At 44.7% G+C, this 25,862-nt stretch overlaps 4 protein-coding genes across 4 annotated transcripts; 3 read left to right on the top strand and 1 right to left on the bottom strand.

Moving 5' to 3' along the window:
- The first annotated feature begins 3,168 nt into the window (after window positions 1–3,168).
- LOC311025533 (uncharacterized protein) lies at window positions 3,169–8,941 on the top strand. The gene is made up of 7 exons (XM_084028471.1): window positions 3,169–3,452; window positions 4,013–4,339; window positions 4,490–4,564; window positions 6,503–6,564; window positions 6,953–7,031; window positions 7,286–7,313; window positions 7,978–8,941. Exons 1-7 carry the CDS (start codon window positions 3,416–3,418, stop codon window positions 8,120–8,122), a joined length of 753 nt encoding a protein of 250 aa, XP_083884597.1. The 5' UTR covers window positions 3,169–3,415; the 3' UTR covers window positions 8,123–8,941.
- Window positions 8,942–9,034: 93 nt separating this feature from the next.
- LOC311025670 (cornifelin homolog B-like) lies at window positions 9,035–11,220 on the top strand. Its single transcript, XM_084028686.1, has 3 exons — window positions 9,035–9,264; window positions 10,278–10,435; window positions 10,876–11,220. Exons 1-3 carry the CDS (start codon window positions 9,168–9,170, stop codon window positions 10,996–10,998), a joined length of 378 nt encoding a protein of 125 aa, XP_083884812.1. The 5' UTR covers window positions 9,035–9,167; the 3' UTR covers window positions 10,999–11,220.
- A 977-nt stretch (window positions 11,221–12,197) lies between these two features.
- nhp2 (NHP2 ribonucleoprotein homolog (yeast)) lies at window positions 12,198–14,186 on the top strand. Its single transcript, XM_084028663.1, has 4 exons — window positions 12,198–12,470; window positions 12,951–13,020; window positions 13,328–13,433; window positions 13,545–14,186. The coding sequence occupies exons 1-4, from the start codon at window positions 12,305–12,307 to the stop codon at window positions 13,668–13,670; spliced, it is 468 nt and encodes a 155-aa protein (XP_083884789.1). The 5' UTR covers window positions 12,198–12,304; the 3' UTR covers window positions 13,671–14,186.
- Window positions 14,187–23,204: 9,018 nt separating this feature from the next.
- LOC311025701 (forkhead box protein I3-A-like) lies at window positions 23,205–25,083 on the bottom strand. Its single transcript, XM_084028773.1, has 2 exons — window positions 24,091–25,083; window positions 23,205–23,861 (listed from the first exon to the last, which is right to left on the bottom strand). The coding sequence occupies exons 1-2, from the start codon at window positions 24,644–24,646 to the stop codon at window positions 23,269–23,271; spliced, it is 1,149 nt and encodes a 382-aa protein (XP_083884899.1). The 5' UTR covers window positions 24,647–25,083; the 3' UTR covers window positions 23,205–23,268.
- Window positions 25,084–25,862: the final 779 nt, after the last annotated feature.

Genomic DNA, 25,862 nt, shown 5'->3' with positions numbered 1-25,862 from the left:
TATGTTGACTCTGTAAGACCACATCCTTGAGGGAAATCCTAAAAACAGCTGTAGTTGTAAGAATAATAAATAACAAAAAGTGTGTGTGTGAGTTGTGGTTGTGTGAGTGTGTGTTTGTGTAGTTGTGTGTGGTTGTGTGTGTGTGTTTAGTTATGTGAGTGTGTGTAGTTATGTGAGTGTGTGTGTGTTTGTGTCGTGTGGTTGTGTGGTTGTGTGTTTGTGTGTGTGTGGTTGTGTGATTATGAGGTTGTGTGTGGTTGTGTATTTGTGTGTAACTTCTTACTTTCAGCAAGCCACCAAACAGGAAGTCTTCTGGTCTTTCTCTGACATTATGTCAGTGGGGAGTGAGGTGTGATTGGCAGATTGATGCGTTGTGTCACAATCATATCAGAGTTTCTATTGGCCAACACTCTTTATGCTAAAATAAATTATTCCAGTCTTTATGCTAAGCTAAAATATTCCAGTCTTTATGCTAAGCTAGCTGTTATCCCTTGTTTTCAGTCTTCATTCTCGGCTAATCTAAATTCCTCCCCATTAGCAGTCTTTATGCTAGATGTGACTCCCAGACAGGAAGCAGAGGTGTTGAGCAGCTACCTGAACAGGTGTTAGCGGGGGTTCTGTATGTCCATCAGAGAGCTCACTTCCTGCTGTGACCTCTGACCTCCGGCAGAGCGCCCAGCGTCTCCATAGAAGGAGCAGCGGCGGTTTGATGCGGGAGGATCCGTGGAATGAACATTAAACCGTCAGCCGACGTCTCTCCTCCACTCTGACCCTGAATTATTAACTGCCGGGCTAAAAACGGACCACAAGTCCACAAGACCACATTCCTGAGACTCGTAGGAACTATTCCACTTATTCAGATATTCCAGGCCTCGGGTCCAGGCCTCGTGTCCAGATCTCGGGTCCAGGCCTTACGTCCAGGAGGTGTGCTCCACCAGGAGAACTGTGTGTCCTGATTGTAAACCTTTAGATTCCTGCTGAACCCTCAAACATCCATCACTAGTCTCCGTGGAGACAAGAACAGAGCAGTAACTCCTCTTCCTCCTCGTCTTCATCAACATGACTAATGACTATTTTTTTATCTGCTTAGTTTCAGAATTTACAGTAAACTAATATTTCACCCTTCATCTCCTCTTCTTCTTCATCTGTTCTTCTTCATCATCATCTCCATTTCTTCTTCTTCTTCTTCAATAACGGGAGATAGCTAGCGGGAGTTAATCGCAATGCTCTTCACTTCAGTTCTGTTGCCATAGAAACTTCTCTCTCAGCTGTCCGTTCACCAGACCTTCGTGTCTGATCCTCTCCAGCTCACGTTATTATCCAAGCTAACGACGTTGCCATGGTAACGAGTGCTCTGCTAACAGCCTGAAGCTGTTCGGCATGATGCCAGTTAGCACGATGCTAATGTGAAGATGAGGTTTACGTGTGTCTGTGTGGTTGTGTGGTTGTGTGTGTGGTTGTGCGGTTGTGTGAGTGTGTTTGTGTGTGTGGTTGTGTGAGTGTGTGTGGTTGTGTGGTAGTAATTACTTCCCTCGTTACTATGGATACTGAGGGGTAGATTTACTAAGACTGGCGCAGTTTGCGCTGTGTTTGTTATTGTGAGATCGCAAACAGCACATGCAGTGCTTCCTCATTTTGCGTTGTATTTATCAAACCTGACTGCACCAGGCAAACAGCGAATACTTCGCCCTCAAGCGTAATTAGCACACCTTTAAAAGCAATGAATGGGCCCGCATGTATCTAACACGGATCTTGAAACAACAAAAAAGAAAGCGCTAAAAAGCACATAACGAATCAAGGAAACGGTATCGTACAACAGGGCACAGGCGAGGATAGCCGGTTCAGGTCCACCAGAAATGAATGAATGTGCAAAACTGCGAAATGCGACGAAATAATGATTGATAAAGTATGATTTATGTGGTGCTTCCTGGTTTAGACCTGGAATATATAATAATGCGCACTTTACGCATATCCTCCCATCTTTTTGCGCAGAACTCCCACCCTATGACCCTCCCACGAGCACATATTGAAAGCGCTACTTGCCTCTTTCCCCTCATGTGGCACGCAATCTGCGCTTTTACCCAAGTGTGCCCTGTTTGTAAATACCGTTCCATGTTTTATGCCCTAGTTGCAAATGGATTGCGCCTCAAGTGGGCGCAAATGTGTTAGTAAATCTCGCCCTGAGACTCATGGACACATGAATGTGAGCATGCTGGTTATGAATCTACAGCCAATAGGAGTCCGGCCTGCAGATACTTCTTGCAGTGTGGAGCTCAGCTTTTTGATGAAGTGAAACCCAGAGAAGGAGACAGGAAGCAGCTGACATGTAGCGCTGCTTACAGGAAGTCATGCACTGACCACATGTTATGAGCTGCGGTCAAGCTGTGATGTCATTGGGTCATACCACTAAGACGCGGACACCAAGTTTCTTCCTACCAGGGAAATATTCTTCATAGATGTAAAAACAAAATCGAATTCAGATTTTAGGACAAAATATTAATGACAGAGCATGTAATTTATCTTGATTTATTGTTTTTTAATGAATCATATTAAAAGCAGTTATTTGGCTTATATTTACGTTTGTTGTTAGGCAGCGCCCTCATACTGTTTACAAACCACAGACCGTCTGTAAGAAGTGGACGGTGTCATGGTTACGTCCCTGTTGGTTTAGGGGCTGCGGTTTTTCAGCATCTTGCATTCTTGCCACCAGTGAAGAAAGTCACCATATTCCGACTGTGGAGGAGCGATGTGTGGATCTGATGAACACAAGCAGCAGAGCAGCAACCTCACTGGATCTGGATCCATGTGGATTCTGGTGTGAACCTACTAACAAACTTAGCTTCATAATTCCAGGTCCACTTTACAGCTAAGTGTTAAAGTTATCTTTGTAGCTAACTAGCATTGGTAGCGTGGTAGCGACCTGTCAATCAGCATGTAAGCCCCGCCCCCTAAAGCATCCCCTGCGTTCTGCTCTGTTGGTCTCTAAATGGACCATAATGTACTAAATGAACATCATGCTGGATTGAAGAAGACTTGAAACTGGAGATTGAGACCATAAACTCATGTTTACAATATTTACTGAGATAATACATCAAGAGAGAAGAAGGACCATTTTCTCATAGACTTCTATACAACCAGAGAGGAGTCCCCCCCCCCCCCCCCCTGGTGGCCAGCACAAGACTGACAGTTTAAGGACTGGAGGTTTCCTCCTTTAGCACATAGCCAAATTGTAGTAGGGTCTTCTGTTGTTTCCTGTGTCAGATTTCCACCAACCTCTTCTGGTCTTAAACAGAGCCGCAGTCATTTCTTACAGTGTGTGTGTGTGTGTGTGTGTGTGTGTGTGTGTGTGTGTGTGTGTGTGTGTGTGTGTGTGTGTGTGTGTGTGTGAGAGAGACAGTTTGTCAGTGTTTCCACCATGAAGATCGTGTTGCTCCTCGTTCTCCTCAGTTCAGGTCAGTTTAAGTCACTTTATCACATTAATAGAACATTCAACCTTTTTTAACAGCTCAGTAGGCGGGGGGGTGGCATGAGCTTCTATTAATTAGTAATTACTAAAAATGACTGCTGTTATTGATCATCTGGACTTGGGTCCTGCCTTTGTCTTGATCCTCTGTGAACCTCTTCGACTGTAAAGTACTTTATGAATAAAGTTTTTATAAATGAAGTTCTTTGTGAATAAAGTTCTTTGTGAATGAAGTTCTTTATGAATAAAGTTCTTCATGAATAAAGTTCTTTAGAAATAAAGTTATTTGTGAATAAAGTTCTTTAGAAATAAAGTTTTTATAAATGAAGTTCTTTGTGAATAAAGTTCTTTGTGAATGAAGTTCTTTATGAATAAAGTTCTTCATGAATAAAGTTCTTTAGAAATAAAGTTCTTCATGAATAAAGTTCTTTATGAATGAAGCATTTTATAAATAGTAAAGAAACGTACTTTGTGTTTACAACAATAAAAGCATCATCGTCTGTAATAATAATAATAATAATAATAATAAATACATAATAATAATAACAGCTAGCAACGGCAGCAGATCCGTGATTGGTCGGCCGGGTGGACACGTCACTCTGTCCTGCAGCTATGACATCACACGGTACGGGGCCCTGGTGGTGTGTTGGTGTCGAGGAGACGTGCCGGCGTCGGGCTGCGGAGACCAGCTGCTCCTCTCCACGGACGGACACCGGACCAGCAAGTACCAGCTACTGGGACGGCTGGAGGATGGAGACGTTTCCATGACGATACACAATGTCTCTGAGACGGATGCTGGACGGTACGGCTGCAGGGTGCAGATCCCAGGATGGTTCAACGATGACAAGCACCACTTTGACCTGCTGGTGGAGACAGGTGAGCAGGGTCCTGCTGGTCTTCTTGTCTCCTTTAGTGTCCTCTAGCATCCTCTAGTCTTCTCTAGTGTCCTCTAGTCTCCTCTTGTGTCCTCTAGTGTCCTCAGCGGGTCTTGGTCTTGGTCGTGTACTGATGATGTTTGTGTTTCAGCTCCACAGACAACCTCATCACCAACACCAAACACAATGACGTCTTCAGAGACGACGGAGGACGTTTCCACTACAGGTACGACACAAACTGTCACCACGGTAACTGGACCAGTGCTCTTTATCATAATCATCATCATCATCACCAGAGACTCTAAATGACTGAATCTATCAGCACAATGTGTTTTGACTAGCTTCCTATCTAGCGAATTAGATACCTTATTAACTACCTACCTAACTTGATATCTCGATAACTAGATACATAGAAACCTACCAAACTAGATACCTAGATAATTAGATAAATAGATACCCACCTAACTAGATACCTAGATACCTACTTATCTAGATACCTAACTAGATACCTAGATAACTAGATATCTATATACCTACCTAGATATCTATATACCTACCTAGCCATCTGCCTAACTACATACCCAGATACCTACCTAACTACATACCTAGATAACTAGATACCTAGATAAGTAGATACCCACTTGTATACCTAACTAACTACCCAGATGACTAAATGCCTACCTAACTAGATAACTTACCTACCTAACTAGTTAGCTAGATACCTAGACACCTACCTAACTAGATACCTAGATAGCTAGATACCTAGATAACTAATTACATAGATACTCACCTCACTAGATACCTACTTAACTAGATACAGAGAAAAGTAGATATCTATATACCTACCTAGATACCTACCTAACTACATACCTAGGTACCTACCTAACTACATACCTAGATAAGTAGATACCCACTTATATACCTACCTAACTAGATACCCAGATGTCTAGATACCTACCTAACTAGATAACTAGATACCTAGATACATAGATAACGAGATACCTAGATACCTACCTAAAATACCTAGATAACTAGATACCTAGATACCTACCCAACTAGATGCCCACCTTACTAGATACACAGATAACCAGATACCTAGATACCTACCTAACTAAATATCTAGATATCTAGATACCTACCTTACTAGATGCCTAGATAACTAGATACATAGATAATTAGATACCTAGATACCTACCTTACTAAATGCCTAGATAACTAGATAATTAGATACCTAGATACCTACCTTACTAGATAAGTATATGCCTACCTAACTAGATACCTAGATAATTAGATACCTAGATACCTACCCAACTAGATATCTAGATATCTAGATACCTACCTTACCAGATAACTAGATAACTAGATACCGACCTAACTAGATACCTAGATACCTACCAAACGTGATACCTAGATAACTAGAGACATAGATAGCTAGATACCTACCTTACTAGATACCTAGCTACCTACCTAACTAAATACCTAGATAACTAGATACATATATTTACCTAACAGATAACTAGATACCCACCTGACTAGATACCCAGATACCTACCTAACTAGATACCTATATACCTACCTAGATAATAGATACCTAGATAAGTAGATACCTACCTGATGTGATAACTAGATGCCTACCTAACTAGATAACTAGCCAGCTAGCTAACTGCATACTTAGCTAACTATAGCTAACTAGCTTCCTAGCTAACTATCCAGAGTACAGGTAAACTGACGGGTGTCATCACCATGACTACTAACAACGACCACCAATTTCCTTAGTTCTGGTCATGTGACCACTAAGATCAGTATAATGAAAATACTCCCCAGGTTTGTTGCTGCTGCTGATCCTGGGTCTGTGATTTATTATATATATACTGTATATTATGGTCAAACAGTATTTCTCTGGAGGGAAGCTGTACTTGTACCTGTACTTTACTTGCGGTATAAAGTGGAAAGAGTCTCAGATCACATGATGGATCACATTGGTCTTTCAGGACATTGTTCAACCCTGATGAACGACTCTCACAGTGTGATCTTCGTTCCTCATGCGGTCTTCCTCTTCAGACCAGTGTGTTTCTGTTGTTTCTGTTTCTGGACCCTTGTCATGACATCACGCTGCTGACACAGCTGCACTAAAAACATCTCCTTTCATTTCCTCGTACTGCAGGTCAGGTGACCTCGGCCGAGAGCCTCCAGACTTCCTCCTCCAGCAGTAGCGTCACGGCCGAGGTGAGAGCACAACTTGCTGTCAACACCTCAATAATCGTGGCAAGGTGCTTTAGTTCACACCCACACTCAGGCATTCTGGGCCGAAACGTCACGTGCTTTAATAAAAAAAAACAACATTATGACATCAGCATTTAGTAGACAATTTGAAGAAAAATGTATCAATGTTGGAAACTCACTTTCACTTTCATTACAGCCGAATATGATACTACGATAATATGATACTGAATATGGAGAAGGGAAAGTTAGCTTGAACCGCTTACGGTCGATGCTGGTCAGAGCTGGACCCTGGTACACTATGATTGGACCATCTGTGTTGAAGGGGTGGGACTTATTCAAGGGTCTATTAGAAGATTAAATGTGTGTGTGTGTGTGTGTGTGTGTGTTACAGGACAGCAGCAGTGTCCTGCTGGTCCTGCTGTGTGTTCTGTTGGCGTTGGCAGCTTCGGTCACAGCAGCCATCCTCATTGGTAAGTCACCTTAAGACAGGAAGCAGGCATCCTGTTCCTGGCCCCGGTCCTGGCCCCGGCCCTGGCCCTGGTCCTGGCCCTGGCCTTGGTCCTGGCCCTGGCCCTGGTCCTGGCCCTGGCCCTGGCCCTGGTCCTGGCCCTGGCCCCGGCCCTGGTCCTGGCCCTGGTCCTGGCCCTTCCTGTTTTAGTTGAGTTCTTCACATCATCCGTGTTGATCTGAATCAGTCACCTCTGACGTCTTTGTGTCTCTGCAGCGTACAGAAGACGACGACTCAGCAAAATGTAAGTTCATCATGCCAAGCATGTCATGTATTAAAGGTTGTGGTTAAAACACATCAGGACTCAGCAGAGCCTTCGTGAGTCTGCAGTTTCACCACACGGTTGGGATTCTCTGACGCCACCTCGTCCCCCCGAGCATCAGACTGAAACCCAGAACCACAAACCACACGTCAGATCCAACAGGCAGGACCAGAGTCAGAACAGGAAACCCCCCTCCCTGCAGACCATCCCAGTCTAGTTCTGACTCCTCTCCATCAGCAGAGGTTTCCATCAGTGTATCAGAGTTACTTCAGTAGCTACACCTCCTGTTTTAACCTCCATGTAGAAACGGTGTTGTGGCGGATGTTGATTGACGATGACGTGTAGCAACGCTGGTCTGGTCCTTTCACTCAGACACGTTCAGGCTGGGACCTGTCTCTAGAACCTTTCAGTAAACTAGAGTAACTAAACCCCAAAAAACACTTTAGACTTGGGAAAGCCGGTGTATCTGCGTTTAGAGTCTTGTTGGTGGATCCAGGTCCAGTATCTGTACTCTACTATACACAGTGACTTCCCTCTACTGGCTGAATCCTGCTATTTCAATTGACCTGAATATTTTCTAATAATAAACATTAATAAATGTCTCTGAATATTATAATAATAAACATGTCTTCATTGTGTCTTTCAGTTCTCAGCAGCAGGAGGTCCACACTCGGGTCCAATATAGGTCTCCTCTGTCACCCCTGCATCTCCAGACTCAAGGCCCAGCGGTGGAAAACATCTACCAGATAGATGACAGTGGGGAAGGAGGCGAGTATGAGTACTGCCCCTGAGCCCTGAAGCTCTGCCCACTGACCTCTGAAGCTCCGCCCACTGACCTGCTGACCCGAGAGACACGAAGTCGACAAAATCTGGACCAAGAACATGAACTAGGGAGGCGTTCACGGTCCTTCAGACCTCCACCAGGGTGACAAAGGAAGTGAAAACATTCATGAGGCTCAAACTATGGACTACGAGTACAAGAGGGCATTGCTGTAAGAAGCCTTGTGGATATACGACTGGTCGCGTCAAGCCTGTGATGTCATCACATTCGTTGAGTTTTAACGGTGGTCTCGTTCTTTTTATCAGACAGTGATTGTCAGTTAAAACATGAACAACTACAACTCCCAGGGTTCCTATCGCTAGATGCAAATATACAGGAACTAGATCAGAAAGGCTGTGTAAACGTCATCAAACAGCATGTCTACGTCTGCCTCTATAATCGACCAGTCATTCCCAAAGGTGGGCTGGAACCCGAGGGTGGGCAGAGAGGAGGTGAAGAAGTACCTGAGCATCCTGAACATCACCCACTGTGTCTTTATCTTGTAGTCCATCACATGCAGGACTACAATTCCCTGGATGTTTAGTCACCACCAGGGTTCTGTGTTAAGGCCAATCACATGACGCGTCTCAACCCTTTGGTTTCCCTACATTCATGTCCTGGAATCCCTCCGAACATTCTAGAACTCATGTCACAGCTCTCTCAAAGGCTCATGGGGACTGTAGTGTGTGTGATGGGCGAGACTTGTTTTCTGATGATGTAACTTGTGTTGTTAGTTGAATAAAACAGTTTCTACTGTATATATTAGATTGAATCAACAGTCTTGACTTGTTCTTCAGTGTTAAGTCACTCCTATTTAGTTCACAGGTGAGGACACGTTACTTCCTGTCTCACTGGTCCGTCTTGTTCTCCTGAGTCCCACTTAGAGACGTGCTCTTCCAATCAGAGCAGCTCTCAGTCAGACACACAGGTAAGATCAGGAGCTGGTCCTCTCTTCCTCTGTGGTGTTTTCGCCCTCACGGATCTCTCGCCGTGTAGATCCTAGGTGGCTCCTGGCGATGAGTCTGCCGGTGTGGACGCAGCCTCGGGCGCCGCTCGGTTCCTCCGACCAGTGGACTTCTGGGATCTGTGACTGCTGCCAGGCCAAGAACGACTGTACGGTAACACCGAGACACCAACGGGGCTAGAAGAGGGGCGGATTGGTCCTGCTGAATCCTTCAAATAGTCTCTACTCGGGTCCGTTCCCTTTGGAGAACATTCTACCTAGAACCCTCTCTGAACGTGTCACCGTAAAAACAACCCGAGTAGAAAGGACGTTTATCTGGTCTCACTGGTCACGTGACGAGTCCAAAAGAATGTGGTGGAGGTGGTTGTTAGTTGGTTGTCATGGTGACGACACGAGTCAGTGGGGCTGTAAAGTGATGTCACAGCTCACCAGGAAGAGAGGACGCAGCTCTGGAGACTAGTCTGGCTGGTTGTCCTAGTTATATTAACGTGTGTGTGTTAATAGTGGTGAGTGTTATTTCCGGTGTGTGTTATTACTGGTGTGTGTTATTAATGGTGTGTATTATTACTGGTGTGTATTATTACTGGTGTGTATCATTACTGGTGTGTATCATTACTGGTGTGTATCATTACTGGTGTGTATTATTACTGTTGTGTATTATTACTAGTGTGTATTATTACTAGTGTGTATTATTACTGGTGTGTATCATTACTGGTGTGTATTATTACTGGTGTGTATCATTACTGGTGTGTATTATTACTGGTGTGTATCATTACTGGTGTGTATTATTACTGTTGTGTGTTATTACTGGTGTGTGTTAATAGTGGTGTGTATTATTACTGGTGTGTGTTAATAGTGGTGTGTATTATTACTGGTGTGTGTTATATTGGTGTTTATTATTACTGGTGTGTGTTAATCGTGGTGTGTATTATTACTGGTGTGTTAATCGTGGTGTGTATTATTACTGGAATGTGTTAATAGTGGTGTGTATTATTACTGGTGTGTGTTAATAGTGGTGTGTATTATTACTGGTGTGTGTTAATCGTGGTGTGTATTATTACTGGTGTGTGTTAATAGTGGTGTGTATTATTACTGGTGTGTGTTATAGTGGTGTGTATTTTTACTGGTGTGTGTTAATAGTGGTGTGTTTGCTCTGTTGAAGGCTGCTTGGCGTTCTGGTGCTGTCCCTGTTTCGCCTGTAGAACCAGTAAACAGCTGGGTCAGTGTCTCTGTCTCCCCCTGCTGGACGTCTGCGGTCTCTGCGTGCGTCCCATCACAATGTCCTTGAGAGTCTCCGTCCGCCAAAACTACGGCATCAGAGTGAGGACAATACAGCTTCCTCCTCCTCCTCCCCCTCTTCCTCCTCCTCCTCCTCCCCTACTCTCCTCCTCCTCCTCCGCCTCCTCCTTCTCCTCCTCCTCCTCCTTCTCCTCCTCCTCCTCTCTTCCTCCTCCTCTCTTCCTCCTCCTCCTCCTCTTCTTCCTCCTCCCCTACTCTCCTCCTCCTCCTCCGCCTCCTCCTTCTCCTCCTTCTCCTCCTCCTCCTCCTCTCTTCCTCCTCCTCTTCCTCCTCCTTCATGTTGACCCCTCAGGTACAAGGACTAGTGTAGTTGAAGTACATTAAGTATATAATGCTGTTGTACTGAAACTTGAATTGTAGATTGGGCTTTGAGGAGTATGGTTGTACTTTTACATGTAATGTTGTACTTGTACTGCAGTACTCTGCTGTACTGAGTCCTGGTCCTTCTGTGGTGCGTTCAGGGAACCCTGTGCAGAGACTGTGTGTACTCCTGCTTCTGTCTGCCCTGCGTCTGGTGTCAGATGTCCAGAGAGATGAAGGACCGGGAACTTCCCGCTACGCTGGGTGACATCATCCGTCGCTGATGACATCATCTCGGACCTGCACACTCATAGGTTACAACTGACACAAGTGAGCCTGTTGTTCACTTGTATTAATAAACTATAAGTTTAGTTTGTTTTCTCCTCAGTCTTTATCAAACATGGTGTTTTATACTTTGTGTATTTCAGTGTACTACTGTTACTTTTCTGACAACTGAAGTACTTCATGTGTCCAGATACTTCTAATAAAATATATATTTAAATCAACGCACTCACTCAGAACTTTATTTGAACAAAGAAACAGAAGATTCAATTAACTAGGAAGAAAGAATGGTGAATACATGATAAATCAGATTTAATGCCATGATACAATCACAACCTGGCTGTTCTGGAGCTTTCGACAAGATGTGTGATCTTCCGGTTGAACCGCAGCTGTTTAAATGTTCCTTCACTTTCTTTTATTGTTCATCCTTACTTACTTACTTAAGGTCAATAATCAATTTTTAAATGAAAACTGATTGAATTTGTTTTCGTTTCTTATACAAAATAATTGATTGCGTATTTCTGAGAAAAAGGGCTGCACGGTGGTGTAGTGGGTAGCACTCTCGCCTCACAGCAAGAGGGTCCTGGGTTCGATTCCCGGGTCGGCCCGGGTTCCTTCTGTGTGGAGTTTGCATGTTCTCCCCGTGTAAGCGTGGGTTCTCTCCGGGTTCTCCGGCTTCCTCCCACAGTCCAAAGACATGCATGGGGATAGGTTAATTGATGACTCTAAATGTCCCGTAGGTGTGAATGTGAGTGTGAATGGTTGTTTGTCTCTACATGTCGGCCCTGTGATAGACTGGCGTCCTGTCCAGGGTGTACCCTGCCTTCGCCCAATGACAGCTGGGATCGGCTCCAGCCCCCCCGTGACCCTAAATACAGGATTAGCGGTAGAAAATGGATGGATGGATTTCGGAGAAAAAACAATCCTTAAAATGTAGTTTTCCAGATTATCAGACTCCTTTAATTCAGTCAGAAATTACAGCCAACGGAAAAAAATACATAAATATATACACACACATCGTGTTTATCAGGAATTAAAAAATTTAAATTTAAATGTAAAATTTTAGAAACAATTAAATATCAGATGAAGAAAAGCAGCAGTAAAGTGTAGCCTGTTTTTTTTTTATTTGAAAGGCCGGGTTGCTGCCATATCCGGTCCACTGGGGGCGCTGTGACTCGTTTCTGCTCAGACAAACCGCAGAAGAAGAAGAAGAAGAAGAAGCTCCAACACGTGTGGCTGCGTGTTAGAAACTTACCGAGCAGAGATCAGAAATCTACTGAGAGAATCGATCACTAAGTTCGATCAGTCATGACGAAGACGAAAAAGGAGAAGGTGTCTGCGGACGTAGAGGAAGCCACGGTGGCCGAAGGGAACGAGAAGTCGTACCAGGAGCTGGTCGCCAACGTGAACGCCATCGCTCAGCCGCTGGCGTCCAAGAAGCTCAGCAAGAAGCTCTACAAATGCGTCAAGAAGGGTAACAAGAGCCGCTCTGGCGCCGAACTCCGCCGCGAATCTGCGGGTTTTAAAATGATCTTGCGTGTCAGCGGAGTCACCGACGTGTCAGCTGATTAGACGACACATTATACGAATCGTTGCGTTCTGCTCATTAATTCGGCATCGAACTGGTTAAACCCACGTGCGCGTCAAGCGACGAGTTTGGCGTTTTCTAGGTGGAACAAGGGATAACAGGTCCGCCTGGTGATGAGGCTCGCGCTCGCAGCAGAGCGAAAGATTTAACGTTAAATTAATATTAATAACAATTAGTGTTCTGGTGGTTAAAACTGTTCAACTTTCGTATTTAGTTTTAATAACATAATACCCACGTGTTATTTTGCGTCAATCGTGAAATGAGACTCTTTGATTTTTGAGGTTTTTAGCTCTGATCTCAGATCAGGTCTCGTGCTGTTTTGTCGGCGTTGATGCTTCAACATCCGGGTGTTTTCTCTCCTTCCAGCTGCCAAAGTGAAGAACATCCGCAGAGGAGTGAAAGAAGTCCAGAAGTTCATCAACAAAGGGGAGAAAGGGTGAGTCGGCCATGTTTTATCTCCTCGTGGCCCTTCTCTATATATTTATTTATATGTATGTTTACTTATTTATGTTTTGTATGCATGTTTATTTATATTTATTTATTTATATACTAAAAATGTCAGAGTTGGGGGAATCAGCTGTTTGAATCGTCACTGTTTTAGTGAACTGTTATAATAATAATAATAATAATAACAACAACAACAACAACAACAGCAGTGGCTGTGTAGAGGAAATGACGTCATGACGACCACATGTAGCAGCAGTCTGAGTGAGTCTGGTTTGGTAACGAGCGTCTCTCTGCAGCATTGTGGTGTTGGCCGGCGACACGCTGCCCATCGACGTCTACTGTCACCTGCCCGTCATGTGTGAGGACCGGAACCTGCCATACGCCTACATCCCCTCCAAAGGGGTGAGTCCACTGCCGGAGCAGCATGATGATGATGTTAATAAGATGATCTCTGAGCAGATTCCAGATGTCTGTTTGTCATGTGAGGAGTCTGATCTTTCATTCTGGTTTCAGGATCTGGGTTCGTCTGCGGGCTCCAAGAGGCCGACATGTGTGATCCTGATCAAAGCCCACGAGGACTACCAGGACGCCTACGACGAGTGTGTGGCAGAGGTGTCCAGCCTGCCCAAACCTCTGTGAGACGTCGGCCAATCAGTGAGCAGCCTTCCTTCACGCTTTAAAGGAGCAGTCCGGTGTCTGAGGGCAGTCTCTGAGTGCCAACGAGACCACGATGCCCCCCTTTAGGTTCCTGATCAATAAAAGATATGCAACGGGCTGCAAGGGGGCTAATACTTTCCCCCTGCTTCCAGTCTTTGTGCTAAGCTAGGCTAACCTGTCCTGGACCATGTGACTCTGACGATATCCAATCAAAGTGTGTTCACGCATCACAACGGTAACTTCTGCAGGACGATGGCTGTCCAGATGTTTTCCAGGGTTTCAACTGTTTCCTGCTCAGAGACGCCGCGCACACACACCTGTAAATACTTCCTGTTTCAACAACACCATACACACTCACGTTTACTTTCATCATTTAGGGTAAATGTTTATTTTCCTCCAACTAAATCCTGAATCAATGTTTTTGGTGTTTCTGCTGTTAAATGTATTTAGTTTGAATCATCTTTTAGTTTTTTTTTAATTAAAACAAACGTGAAGTGACTCTGGTGTCTGTCTGTTTCAGAGAGATGTCTGTTATAGAGAGATTAGGTATATATGATATGATGTGATATACCTAATTATAGGGAGATTAGGTATATATGATATGATATACCTAATTATGGAGAGATTAGGTATATTATATATGATATGATATACCTAATTAGAGGGAGATTAGGTATACTATGATATGATGTACCTAATTATAGGGAGATTAGGTATATTTTATATATGATATACTTAATTATAGGAAGATGAGGTATATCATATGATCTGATATACCTTAGGGAGATTAGGTATATATGATATGATATACCTAATTATATGGAGATAAGGTATATATGATATGATGTGATATACCTAATTATATGGAGATTAGGTATATTATATATGATATGATATACCTAATTATAGGGAGATTAGGTATATATGATATGATATACCTAATTATGGAGAGATTAGGTATATTATATATGCTGTGAAATAAAGATGTAGATTTTCTGGAGATATTTCATCCATCCGCACATGTTGTTCGATGCTTCAGCCACATGGTGGCAGTTTATTTTCCTCTCAGGACTCCTGAGGAAACGTTTTGTTTTGCTACTTATTCCTGCTGATCTTGTATTCCCAAAAGTTAATACTTTGTATTTCTACTACATTTCGGAGGGACATGTACTTTTTACTTTTTCATGTATCTGAGTTACTGCAGATTCAACGTATAAAGGTCCTGAAGAGTTGTAGATTAAACCATATTTAAAGAATTCAAAATGAGCTCTATGTGCACAAAACCCACATAACAAACTAACAAACACATGAATGTATCAGTACAAATTCTAGTATAGTGTGTAGTATTGCTACTTTTACTTCAGTAAAGTATCTGAGTACTGTTACATGACAAGGATTAATGGGCTTCTTGGTGCAGGTTTGGTTTTAGAGATCCATGGGTGTCTCTTTTGGAGGAGGTGGTTTCAGATGGTACAGCTTTCAAGATCAGGGATTCGTGGTTCTAGGCACTTCAAGGCTAAAGCGGGGTTCCAGTGTTCTGGAAGGGGTTATTGAGTCTGTTGGGGGGCTTTTTAGAGTCCTTAAAGGAAAACACCACCGCATTTCCATACTGAACTATGTTCTGCTCTGATCTTAGACAAGGTGATACATACCTCCCTCTCCTCTGTGCGTGCACTCAATGGCTCTTGCGCGCACTCCGCGCAGTGCTAATTTGCTAGCATGTAGCTTGTCCCAGTATATTCCTGAGGATCGAAAGGGGGGTGAAGTTAGAAGCGACCAAGCACTTCCATGTTGTCCCTATTTAAATACGGTTACGTGAGTAGTTACACGACCCAAGTTTGGTTACACAAAATGAAACATGCCAATTTTTCTAAGCGGATAACAAGGATAACTATATAGTATGGCGGAATAACAACTGGAAGCACTTCGACGTCGGCGCAGTAATATCATCACTCCGCTCCCCCTCTTACTTCCGTCAATAGAACCTACGTGACCTGCACGCCGTCGCCTGCACTACCTGTAGTAGTTTGTGCACAGTTGAGGAAGCATCAGGTTGTAGTAAGATAGTTTGCGAACAATCAAACATCATGGTTATAACGTGCATCTTACAGGGTTGTGAAAACAAGCAGAAGGTATATAGTCCCGTCATGTTTTGAGTGATGATATTACTGCGCCGACGTCGAAGTGCTTCCAGTTGTTACTCCGCCATACTATATAGTTATCCTTGTTATCCGCTTAGAAAAATTGGCATGTTTCATTTTGTGTAACCAAACTTGGGTCGTGTAACTACTCACGTAACCGTATTTAAATAGGGACAACATGGAAGTGCTTGGTCGCTTCTAACTTCACCCCCCTTTGGATCCTCAGGAATATACTGGGACAAGCTACATGCTAGCAAATTAGCGCTGCGCGGAGTGCGCGCAAGAGCCATTGAGTGCACGCACAGAGGAGAGGGAGGTATGTATCACCTCGTCTAACATCAGAGCAGAACATAGTTCAGTATGGAAATGCGGTGGTGTTTTCCTTTAAGGTGGTGCCAGGAGTCTGAGGGGGTTACACCACTACTCAAGAAGATCATTAAGTGGAAACCAGAACCTCTTGAGTCTCTAGGACCTCTTAAAGAGGTTTCAGATTGTATGAGGAGGATCTCTTTAGGATTTCCAGAGCTACTTATGGGGGCTTTAGGGGGTCCTAATAGGGTTACAGGTGGTTTTCATGGATTTGTGTGCCTGTTTTGAATACACAACCTGTATTTAATGTGGTGCTGCTGCAATCCAGACTCTGTTTGGCCCAGCTGTTGCATTAAACCTGAGCTGAACAGTTGCTTTGTGGATGAAAGAAGGGGCCCCATTTTCAGTTTGGCCCCTGGCCCTAGGAGAATCTGGTGACACTATTGTGGTTTACAAAGTTCGAGTGGTCTTTGAGGAGGTTTCATGCACCACTGAAGAGATTTGGGGGGGACGTTAATATCTGGACACTAAATCTACCTGATCAATGAGTGTGCTGCAGTGAGAAAATCTTCAGCCAGAGGACATGAAAAGAGGAAGAAAAAGATGGTTTCTCTCACAAGTTTCTGCTGATGGTGGATTCCTCATCCTCCTCCTCGGTCCTGTAAACCAGTTCAGACTTGCCGTCATAATCTCTCTGCTGTTCATAAACTCCTGTCAACACGGAGCCCGAGGCAACGCAAATGTTCCACGACCGGCAGACAGGGAGGTGATCAACTGTGACAAAGATCGAGGAGAGAAGCCAATGGGGAGATTTGAGGGGGTTTTGGGTCCTCTGAAAGGGGATTATTCAGTGGTGACCGGTTTTGTGGGTTTTAAAGGGTTCCAGGAGTTCTTGGATGGTTCCAACATTTTGAGGCGGTTTCAGGTTTCATTCAACAGTTTACAAAGTCTTTCTGCAGATATCGCAGGTCATTCAAGAAGTCCCGAGGTTCCTTGACAAGGTTCTAGGGGAACTTGAGGTGTGTAAGGGGACTTTCAATAAGTTCTCATAGTCATCGAAAAGTATCTAGTCGAGCTCAAAATGGTTCTGCATACCTGAACAGGTTTTCAAGGATGGTGGGGTTTCAGGTGTCTTTACAGGGGTTCTAGGGGCTCTTGAAGGGATATATGATTTTGTTTAGGGGGTTCCGGTAGTTGGGTGGTTCCACTGATGTTTACAAATATTAGTTGGGAGGATTATGAAAGTCCTTGACTGTATACTACATTTTGTCTGAAGAAAGGAAGGAAGCTGCATTTTATCTCATTGTTAAGTCAGAAACTAATTGTAGATAGTGGGTTTAGGAATTCTGTGAGTAGAGAAAGTTGTAATATTTAATCTTGTCTAGATACCTTATTGTGTAAATTCTTGTGTAGCTGTTCATGCTGAGTGGGCAATTACCTAGTTCCGGCCATCTCCCTGCACTTGAATTCCACGGCATCTTTGTCACTCTTCCTTTCAAGCTCAACATCATAGTGATCTATCGCCCACCCGGTCCTCCTGACTTTTCGATGAGATGAATGCCCTCCTAAGCTGCTCCCCTGATGATGGCACACCACTCGTCATCCTCGATGACTTCAACATCCACCCAGGAAAGCTGCACTCATCTGAATTCTTTGACTTCTTCTCCACATTGACCTCACACTCTCCCCTCTCCACCCACCCATCGGGCTGGGAACCAACTTGACCTGTTCTTGACAAGGTCCTGTGGCACCTCGGCACTCTCTGTTACCCCGCTCACTGTGTCCGACCACCACTTTGTCACTTTCTCTCCCCCCTTTGATGCCCACCATGTCCCTTCCCTCTACCCCTCAAACTGTCACCACCCGCCAGAACCTGAAATCCCTCGCTCCCACCGCTCTCTCCTCAACTGTTCTTTCCTCACTACCATTCACAGAACAATTCTCCCAAATGCCTACTGAGGAAGCCTCCTCCATCCTGATGTCCTCACTCTCCTCTTCTTTGGACATTCTCTGTCCCCTCACCTCACGACCAGCGCGATCATCTCCCTCCCCTCCCTTGCTGTCTGAATCTCTGTGAACCAACGATCGGTGTTGCCAGCGGCAGAGAGAAATTGGAAGAAATCAGGCCAGAATGAGGACCTTGCTCACTACCACCACCACCTCCTCTCTGACTTCACCTCAACTGTTTCGGCAGCCAAATCTGCCTTTCTACCTGTCAAGGATCAACTCTTCCTCCTCCAACCCCAGGAAACTCTTCTCCGTGTTCTCCTCCCTCCTCACAGTGACCGGGTCCCTGTGCGATGCCAGAGCCTCATCCCACTCACCAGTTCTCACTCTCCTCGACCTATCTGCTGCATTTGACACAGTCAACCACCAAATCCTCCTCTCCACCCTGGCTTTTTCTTAAATTTGGCATCACTGACTCTGCTCCAACCTGGTTCACATCATACCTGACAAATCACACCTTTCAGGTTCATGGAATGGCTCTATGTCCAAACCCTGTTTTCTGGAAACGGGTGTCCCTCAAGCCTCAGTACTAGGACCGCTTCTGTTCTCATTATACACCGGATCACTAGGCTCTGTAATGACATCACATGGATTCTCCTACCATTGATATGCAGACGACAACTGTGCATCACCTCTAGCTTAACCTACAACATGCATACAACCAAACTCCTCTTCATCCCGGGAAAAGACTGCCCTCGCATGGACCTGTCTGTCACTGTCGAGGACATCACTGTATCGCCTTCGTCAACTGCGATGAACCTGGGTGTAATCCTCGATGACCAACTATCCTGCACCCCCAACATCACTGCGGTCCCCCAATTCGCAGATTTGCCCTCTACAACATCCGCAGGATCAGGTCTTTCCTCACAAAGGAGGCAACGCAACTCCTGGTCCAAGCACTGGTCATCTCCCGCCTTGACGACTGCAACGCTCTCCTGGCTGGACTCCCAGCCTCGGCAACTAAACCATTGCAGCATATCCAGATCACTGCAGCACACCTTGTCTTCAATCTACCCAAATTCTCCCATGTGACCCCCCTCCTCCGTGACCTCCACTGGCTCCCTGTTGCAGCATGCATCCAATTCAAGACGATGGCACTGGCCTTCAAGGCAATCAATGGAACGGCACCCATCCAACACTTGTTTCTATTTTTTCACTCTTACTTTATCGGCAGTGATATGTTGTGGTTTCTTTCTTTCCACAAATGTAAATATTGTAAGTCGCTTTGGACAAAAGTGTCGGCTAAATGTCCTAAATGTAAATGTAAAATAAATGTAAATGTATTCCCAGAGTCTTTAAAGGGCATTCAGTGCTTTGTTGATTCTGGTATATTTGTCTGGTGTTTCTTTGTGTTACTAGGGAGAGTTTCATGGCAAGAGGTTTATAAAAGGGTTCTATGGGTCCCTGATCTAGGTTCTATCAGTCCTCTGCATGGTTGATATGTGAAGGCGGTTTAAGGGTTCTTATAGCAGCTTCAAGGATCTTTAGGGGTGGTTGATAAACCGGATCACATGTGGTTTCACTTTAACGGACGCAATGAGAAACATGCGGGTCGTCTTTAAAGCTGTCAGGATACCAGCAGCACCCGGAGACCATGTCCTCCATCACCTGAACCAGATCGCAACACGTCACTCTGGTTCATGCAGCGACATGATTTCTGCTCCTCCTGATGGCTGGTAATTTGGATTCTGCCTGCCTGTCTGTCTGCTGTAAGTGTGTGTGTGTGTGTGTGTGTGTGTGTGTGTGTGTGTGTGTGTGTGTGTGTGTGTGTGTGTGTGTGTGTGTGTGTGTGTTACGTTATGCAAATGTGAGCAGCCCGCCGTCAGCCTGGCGGTAAGCGGGTCGACCTCACACACACACACACACACCAGCAGCAGCAGCTCTGTCGGGGCTGACTTGCCGCCGTGCCCTTGAGCAAGGTGCCACGGAGGAAGCTGATGAGAACAAGCTGCAGTGAATATAAAACATTTCATTGCGTCTCACATCTTCACTGGGTTGTGTTTAGTACTCTGGTGTTTGGGACCGGAACGGGGGATTACTTTGTTTAGGAAGTACTCAGATCTTTTAGGGGGCGTGGCTTACCTGCTGATCGACAGGTCTCTACCACGCTACCAATGTTAGTGAGCTACTAAGATTCTCTGTCTTCTCTTCACTTTCTCTGTCTACTGTTTTACTGTCTGTTGGGTATGGTCTATTTTTCTACTGTCTGCTTGGTATTGTTTATTGTCTGTTGTTTGTTGTACATTGTCTGTTCTCTGTACTTATGATGTCTGTCCTTCATGTTACTTTTGTTTGTGAGTTGTACCAAGACAAATTCCTATAAACTTGTTGACATGGTAATACATTTATTGAATTGAATTTAATTGATGACTTTAAGACTTAGCTGTAAAGTGGACCTTGAATTATGAAGCTAACTTTGTTAACAGCTTCACACCAGAATCCACATGGATCCAGATCCAGGAAGACTGCTGGTCTGCTGAACTGGAGGCTGCAGAACTGGACTTGACTTGAACCATAATGATTCTGGACGTTTCAGGGCAGAGGTTATTATAGGGGCGTCTGGTAGGAGACGAGCAGAGACATGTAACACACTCACACACAAACACACTCACACACACACACACACACACACACACACACACACACACACACACTAATGGCAGACTGATAACTATCAGTCGTATCAAACACCTGACTGTTTATGACCCAACATAGAGGGCTGAAAGTGTGCCGTCTGCAACACCATCAATGGAGAGTGTGATGGCAACACACTCACACACTCAGTGAGTGTGTGAGTGTGTGCGTGCGTGTGTGCGTGTGTGTGAGTGTGTGTGTCCTTAAGGGGGGAGATGTCTGACGATGTGTTGAGTGTAAACAAATGGCACACTTATGCAGCTGATGACATCATCCATTAAAGTCACACACACACTCACACACACTTACACACACTCACACACACACACTCCTCATGTTGTCTGTAAACAGCTGGACTCTATCAGAAGTCTTTCATGGGTATTGATCTGTTGATCAGCTGATGGTATCGGTCAGTGTGCCGTCGCCTTGCTGTCACATACACATGAATGGAGGACGTGATGACTAAACACTCACACACACTCACACATTAGCATCAACGTGGTTCAAACATCTGGAAACTAAGTAAAAGTCCTGTATTAAAGAAGTACAACAGTAATTAAGTAATACAGTTTTTTTTCGATTGCTTAAGCACGATTTTGAAAACAGGTCCTGTTTTCTCAAAAGACTACACACAATTAGCACACCAAACACCAAATTAGCAGAACACCTCAGACCCTTTACGAAACACTCTTGTCAAAACTATACGCTAATTTATAAAAACATATTTTGTCACCATATGACACACACGCACTTCATATTACTTAATTCTGTCTGAACCAGTTACACACTGCTGTTGCTAACCTTAAGCAATTTTACTTCTCAGTGATTAGGGTACTGTATATGAAGTACACAGAGAAAGTGCAAATATACAATAAGTTCACCAAACACTTGACAAGACCAATGCTGCAGACTGAGGAAAATATAATTTATGTCTCTCATACACCCAAATTAAATGATCTCTCTCTCTTGTTGTTGTGTGAATATGTGCCCCCTTCCTCCTCGCCGTTCTCCAGCCTCAATCCTGTGTAGAAAATGACACATGTAACCTACTGTAAAATGTCACAGGAAGGGGTATCCAAAGTGCTAATATGGTGCATACAATAAGCAGCTGATTACTGTAACCGTAGACAGAATTTTTTTACATGTTTCCTTGTCGAAACATCCTTATAACAGATACTAATGTATATCTGCTAAGATTTGGCTGAACTCTTAATCCAGCCTCCCTTAGTGTCAATTCATGGTTCACAACATGGTCCACTAGTGTTGCACAAATTTTATTAGATAAATTTGGTCCTCTTCTTCTTCTTCTTCTTCTTCTTCTTCTTCTTCTTCTTCTTCTTCTTCTTCTTCCACGTTCTCCTCCTGCTTCAGGTCTTCTTCTTCCTCTTCCTCCACCTCGGCCTCTACCTCTGGCTGGGTTTTGATAATTTCGTAATACTTTTGATGTCAGTGTTTGTGCAATCGGAAAAAACTGTAAAGTTCTAATATTCTATTTGGAGTTATCGTAATATAGTAATATTAGTATAATTGTATCTGCTGGGTAGATGATTTAACATTATCTATAAGAAAACACAACTAATTTGTGTTGTAAATGTAATTTGTTTATCTTGTAGTTTTTATATGAATAAAGTAAAGGGACCTCTGAGGTAAAGTAGCAGAAAAAGGAAGTATTCAAGTACCTCAACACTTTACAAATGTACAGTAGTTGAGTAAAAGTACTTATTTACTTTCTACCAGAGTATTGGAATTAACTTCTACAATCTGAACTCACCTACTGAAGACTATGTGAGATGACCGAAAGCTGCTGAGTCACCAATCAGACATGAGTAACAATACATGGATCATGGTGGGCTGGAGGTTCTGTGTGATGGAGGGATCTGACCTGAGATCAGCACTTGTCTGTGGGAACTGCTGACTGCAGATGTAATCTGCTTCATCATCTCTGCTGTCGACTCGTCCTGCACACAGAACTGCTGAGTAACCCGATCAAAGTAAACAGTTTCCTTTCTGTCATCACATGACTCAGCAGATTCTCCAACAACAGTGTGACTGTTTGTTTGTTTGTTTGTTTGTTTGTTTGTTTGCTGATGTCATCATCTCTCACTGTCTGGTGGGAATGAGATGAGTTTACTTCTGTACTTCCCTAGTGTACCTTTATTGTACTTCTGTACTCAAAGTAGAAAGTAAAAGTATCACAATGAAGGATGGCTGTTTATAAGACTAACTGTATCTGATGTCATTAATAATAATTAAAAAAAAGAATAAATAGCGAGTAGAAAGTAAAGATATTAGTTTTAACATTTCAGGAGGAAAAGTAAAATACTTTTGAAAATTGACGACACCACAAAATCGTTGTTTGTTTGTTTGTTTTTTATTCCAAACACATCAACTCATATTTACACGATAAAAAACATTCACCCACTTGTATACCTTTAAGTAAAAAGATAAATAGAAACACAATAAATAACATATTTGAATTCAGTCCAACGTCACTGCTGGAGGACCAGCGGGTCGAGAGGCAATGGGTCAGCGAAGCCCCCCCAGAACAGAGCACCACACTGGGCCTGCAGCTGCTGGGCCTCCTGGAGGTCCGGCAGGAAGCAGGGTGCCGCCTGGAGGTCCACATAGACCGGTGGCGAGCCGGCCTGAGGGTCAGCGAGGGATGAGAACTGTGGGGCGATGGACTGGGAGGCGTAGAGAGGAGGGGAGGAGCTGCTGGCGTCCCAATGCGGCACCATGGCGCCCGGCGAGTACGAGGAGACCTGAGGGGGGGCGGCCTGGTCCGAGAACTGGTCCGGGACCTGCATGTACAATGAGGGGGAGTCCTGAAGGGGCCCCAGGAAGCTGCTGAGCCCGGGGGGGTTGTCGGGCAGGGCAGGGAGCTCCGTTCTGCCGCCGCTGCTGCAGTGCATGCTGGGAAGTTTAGGGCTGAGCTCTGATGAGGAGGAGTCTGAGGAAGAAGAGGAGAACGGTTTCTTTCCAGTGGTCACGTTGTCCGACTTCCTCTTCCTCTTACGGCGGAAGTTCCCGTTGTCAAACATCTTCTCACAGTTTGGATCCAGAGTCCAGTAGTTCCCTTTACCTGGAGGAGGAGGAAGGAGAGGCTTTTAATTTGAAATCTCAAAAAACTTGTGACCTCCAGAACCGAACCAGAACCGTCAGACACCTTGCTCTTAGGAAACTGAGTTTTCTTACAGACACTATAAAAACTGTATTTTTTTCCGGACCCTGATGCTGAAGGTTACATTGTTGTTTTTACCAAAATAAAATCCCGGACTGAGGGATCGGGTTACATGTGGATTTAAACTCACCCGGGTCGCTCTCGTCACGGGAAACCTTCCGGAAGCAGTCGTTGAGTGACAGATTGTGGCGGATGGAGTTCTGCCAGCCGGCCTTGTTGCGGCTGTAGAAGGGGAAGTTGTCGGAGACGTACTTGTAGATCTGGCTGAGCGTCAGGCGCTGCTCCGGGGCGCTCTGTATTGCCATGGCGATGAGGGCGGAATAGGAGTATGGCGGGCGGACCAGACGCAGCACTTCATCCGGGGTGGACATGGAGAACCAGGGGCTACCGGGGAACATGGGCCTCTGGAGGCTGTAGACATGAGGGAAGAAGGCGGGGAGTCCTGGGGGGAGTCCTGGTGCGAGTCCTGATGGGAGCGGGAGTCCTGGTTGCAGTCCAGGGGGGAGTCCTGAGGCCCCAGAGATGGGGCCCGGGTCTGGGCTGTTGAAGCAGTTGTGGGGAGGCAGTTGCCATGGCGAGGCGGACACAGCTGGAGGACTGTACAGGCTGAAGTCGGACGGATCCAGGGCCAGAGACTGGAGCTCCTGCTGGGGGGAGAGACCTCGCTCCGGGACAAAGGACGACATGCTGGAAACCTGTCTGTGGGAGACACCTGTCTTGCTCTGTACACCTGCTGCTCCTCACCTGAACTTATACTGTGATGCCCCACCCACCTACCAGCTGATTTGCTACTGGGCTCACACACACACACACACACACACACACACACACACACACACACACACACATTCACATGCATTTGTGTGTGTTGGGGGTCGATTTGAATAAGAGCAGGTTGGATTCTCCCCTCAAGCAGATAAAAGCCTGAGGACACACACACACACACACACTTACACACTTACTCACTTACACACACACGCACACACATAACCTGACATGAGAGGTTCAGGTTCCATCAGACGTTACAGCGTCTCGTCTCCGCTGGTTCAAACAAAGAGCTGTTTTATATTCATATAATCTTCCTCAGTTTAACTTGAAATTATTTAATTACATGAATAATTTATTATCAGAGGGGGAAGGAATGAAGTACTAATACTCAGATATGTGTTTATATATATATAAAAATATATATATATATATATATCTGGAGTGTTGTGGATGTGTGAAACAAGATGATCTACTAGAAACAACCACTAGAAATATCCTTCATAGGGATACTTTTACTTTATACGTTGAGTACATTTCAGTACTTTTTCACTTTTACTTGAGTAAACATTTACATTTTTTACATTTTCATTGACATTTAGGGCATTTAGCAGACGCTTTTGTCCAAAGCGACTTACAATAAGTACATTTGTCGGAAGAACAAACGAGACATTTGTTTGATTTTAGCCGGCCAGCTGAAGTGGAGGAGCAAAGTGCTCGCATCGGGGCATGTGGTTTGACCAGGTTGATGGGTAGATGGGTGCCGTTCCATTGGTGGCCTTGAAGGCCAGTACCATCGTCTTGAATTGGATGCGTGCTGCAACAGGGAGCCAGTGGAGGTCACGGAGGTCTCGGAGGAGGGGGGTCACATGGGAGAATTTGGGTAGATTGAAGACAAGGCGTGCTGCAGCGTTCTGGATACGCTGCAATGGTTTAGTCGCCGAGTCCGGGAGTCCGGCCAGTAGAAAGTTACAGTAGTCAAGGCGGGAGATGACCAGTGCTTGGACCAAGAGTTCTGTTGCATCCTTTGTGAGGAAAGACTGGATGACGCAGATGTTGTAGAGGGAAAATCTGCAGGAACGGGCCGGAGCAGTGATGTTGGGGGTGTAGGAAAGTTGGTCAAGAAGTACAATCAGT

This window comes from Eutrigla gurnardus, assembly GCF_963514095.1.
Source record: "Eutrigla gurnardus genome assembly, chromosome: 15".
Classification (NCBI taxonomy): domain Eukaryota; kingdom Metazoa; phylum Chordata; class Actinopteri; order Perciformes; family Triglidae; genus Eutrigla; species Eutrigla gurnardus.
Note: the sequence above shows the minus strand (reverse complement) of the source record. Positions and strands in the feature narration are given on the sequence as shown.

Excerpts from the sequence above, each read along its gene's own strand:
- nhp2 (XM_084028663.1), top strand. The coding sequence starts at position 12,305 with ATGACGAAGACGAAAAAGGAGAAGGTGTCTGCGGACGTAGAGGAAGCC. Across the intron at positions 12,471-12,950 it reads CTACAAATGCGTCAAGAAGG|CTGCCAAAGTGAAGAACATC; the intron begins GTAACAAGAGCC and ends CTCTCCTTCCAG. Across the intron at positions 13,434-13,544 it reads CCTACATCCCCTCCAAAGGG|GATCTGGGTTCGTCTGCGGG; the intron begins GTGAGTCCACTG and ends TTCTGGTTTCAG.
- LOC311025701 (XM_084028773.1), bottom strand. The coding sequence starts at position 24,646 with ATGTCGTCCTTTGTCCCGGAGCGAGGTCTCTCCCCCCAGCAGGAGCTC. Across the intron at positions 23,862-24,090 it reads CCGTGACGAGAGCGACCCGG|GTAAAGGGAACTACTGGACT; the intron begins GTGAGTTTAAAT and ends CTCCTCCTCCAG.
- LOC311025670 (XM_084028686.1), top strand. The coding sequence starts at position 9,168 with ATGAGTCTGCCGGTGTGGACGCAGCCTCGGGCGCCGCTCGGTTCCTCC. Across the intron at positions 9,265-10,277 it reads CTGCCAGGCCAAGAACGACT|GCTGCTTGGCGTTCTGGTGC; the intron begins GTACGGTAACAC and ends GCTCTGTTGAAG. Across the intron at positions 10,436-10,875 it reads GCCAAAACTACGGCATCAGA|GGAACCCTGTGCAGAGACTG; the intron begins GTGAGGACAATA and ends TGGTGCGTTCAG.
- LOC311025533 (XM_084028471.1), top strand. The coding sequence starts at position 3,416 with ATGAAGATCGTGTTGCTCCTCGTTCTCCTCAGTTCAG. Across the intron at positions 4,565-6,502 it reads GGAGGACGTTTCCACTACAG|GTCAGGTGACCTCGGCCGAG; the intron begins GTACGACACAAA and ends CTCGTACTGCAG. Across the intron at positions 7,032-7,285 it reads CACAGCAGCCATCCTCATTG|CGTACAGAAGACGACGACTC; the intron begins GTAAGTCACCTT and ends GTGTCTCTGCAG.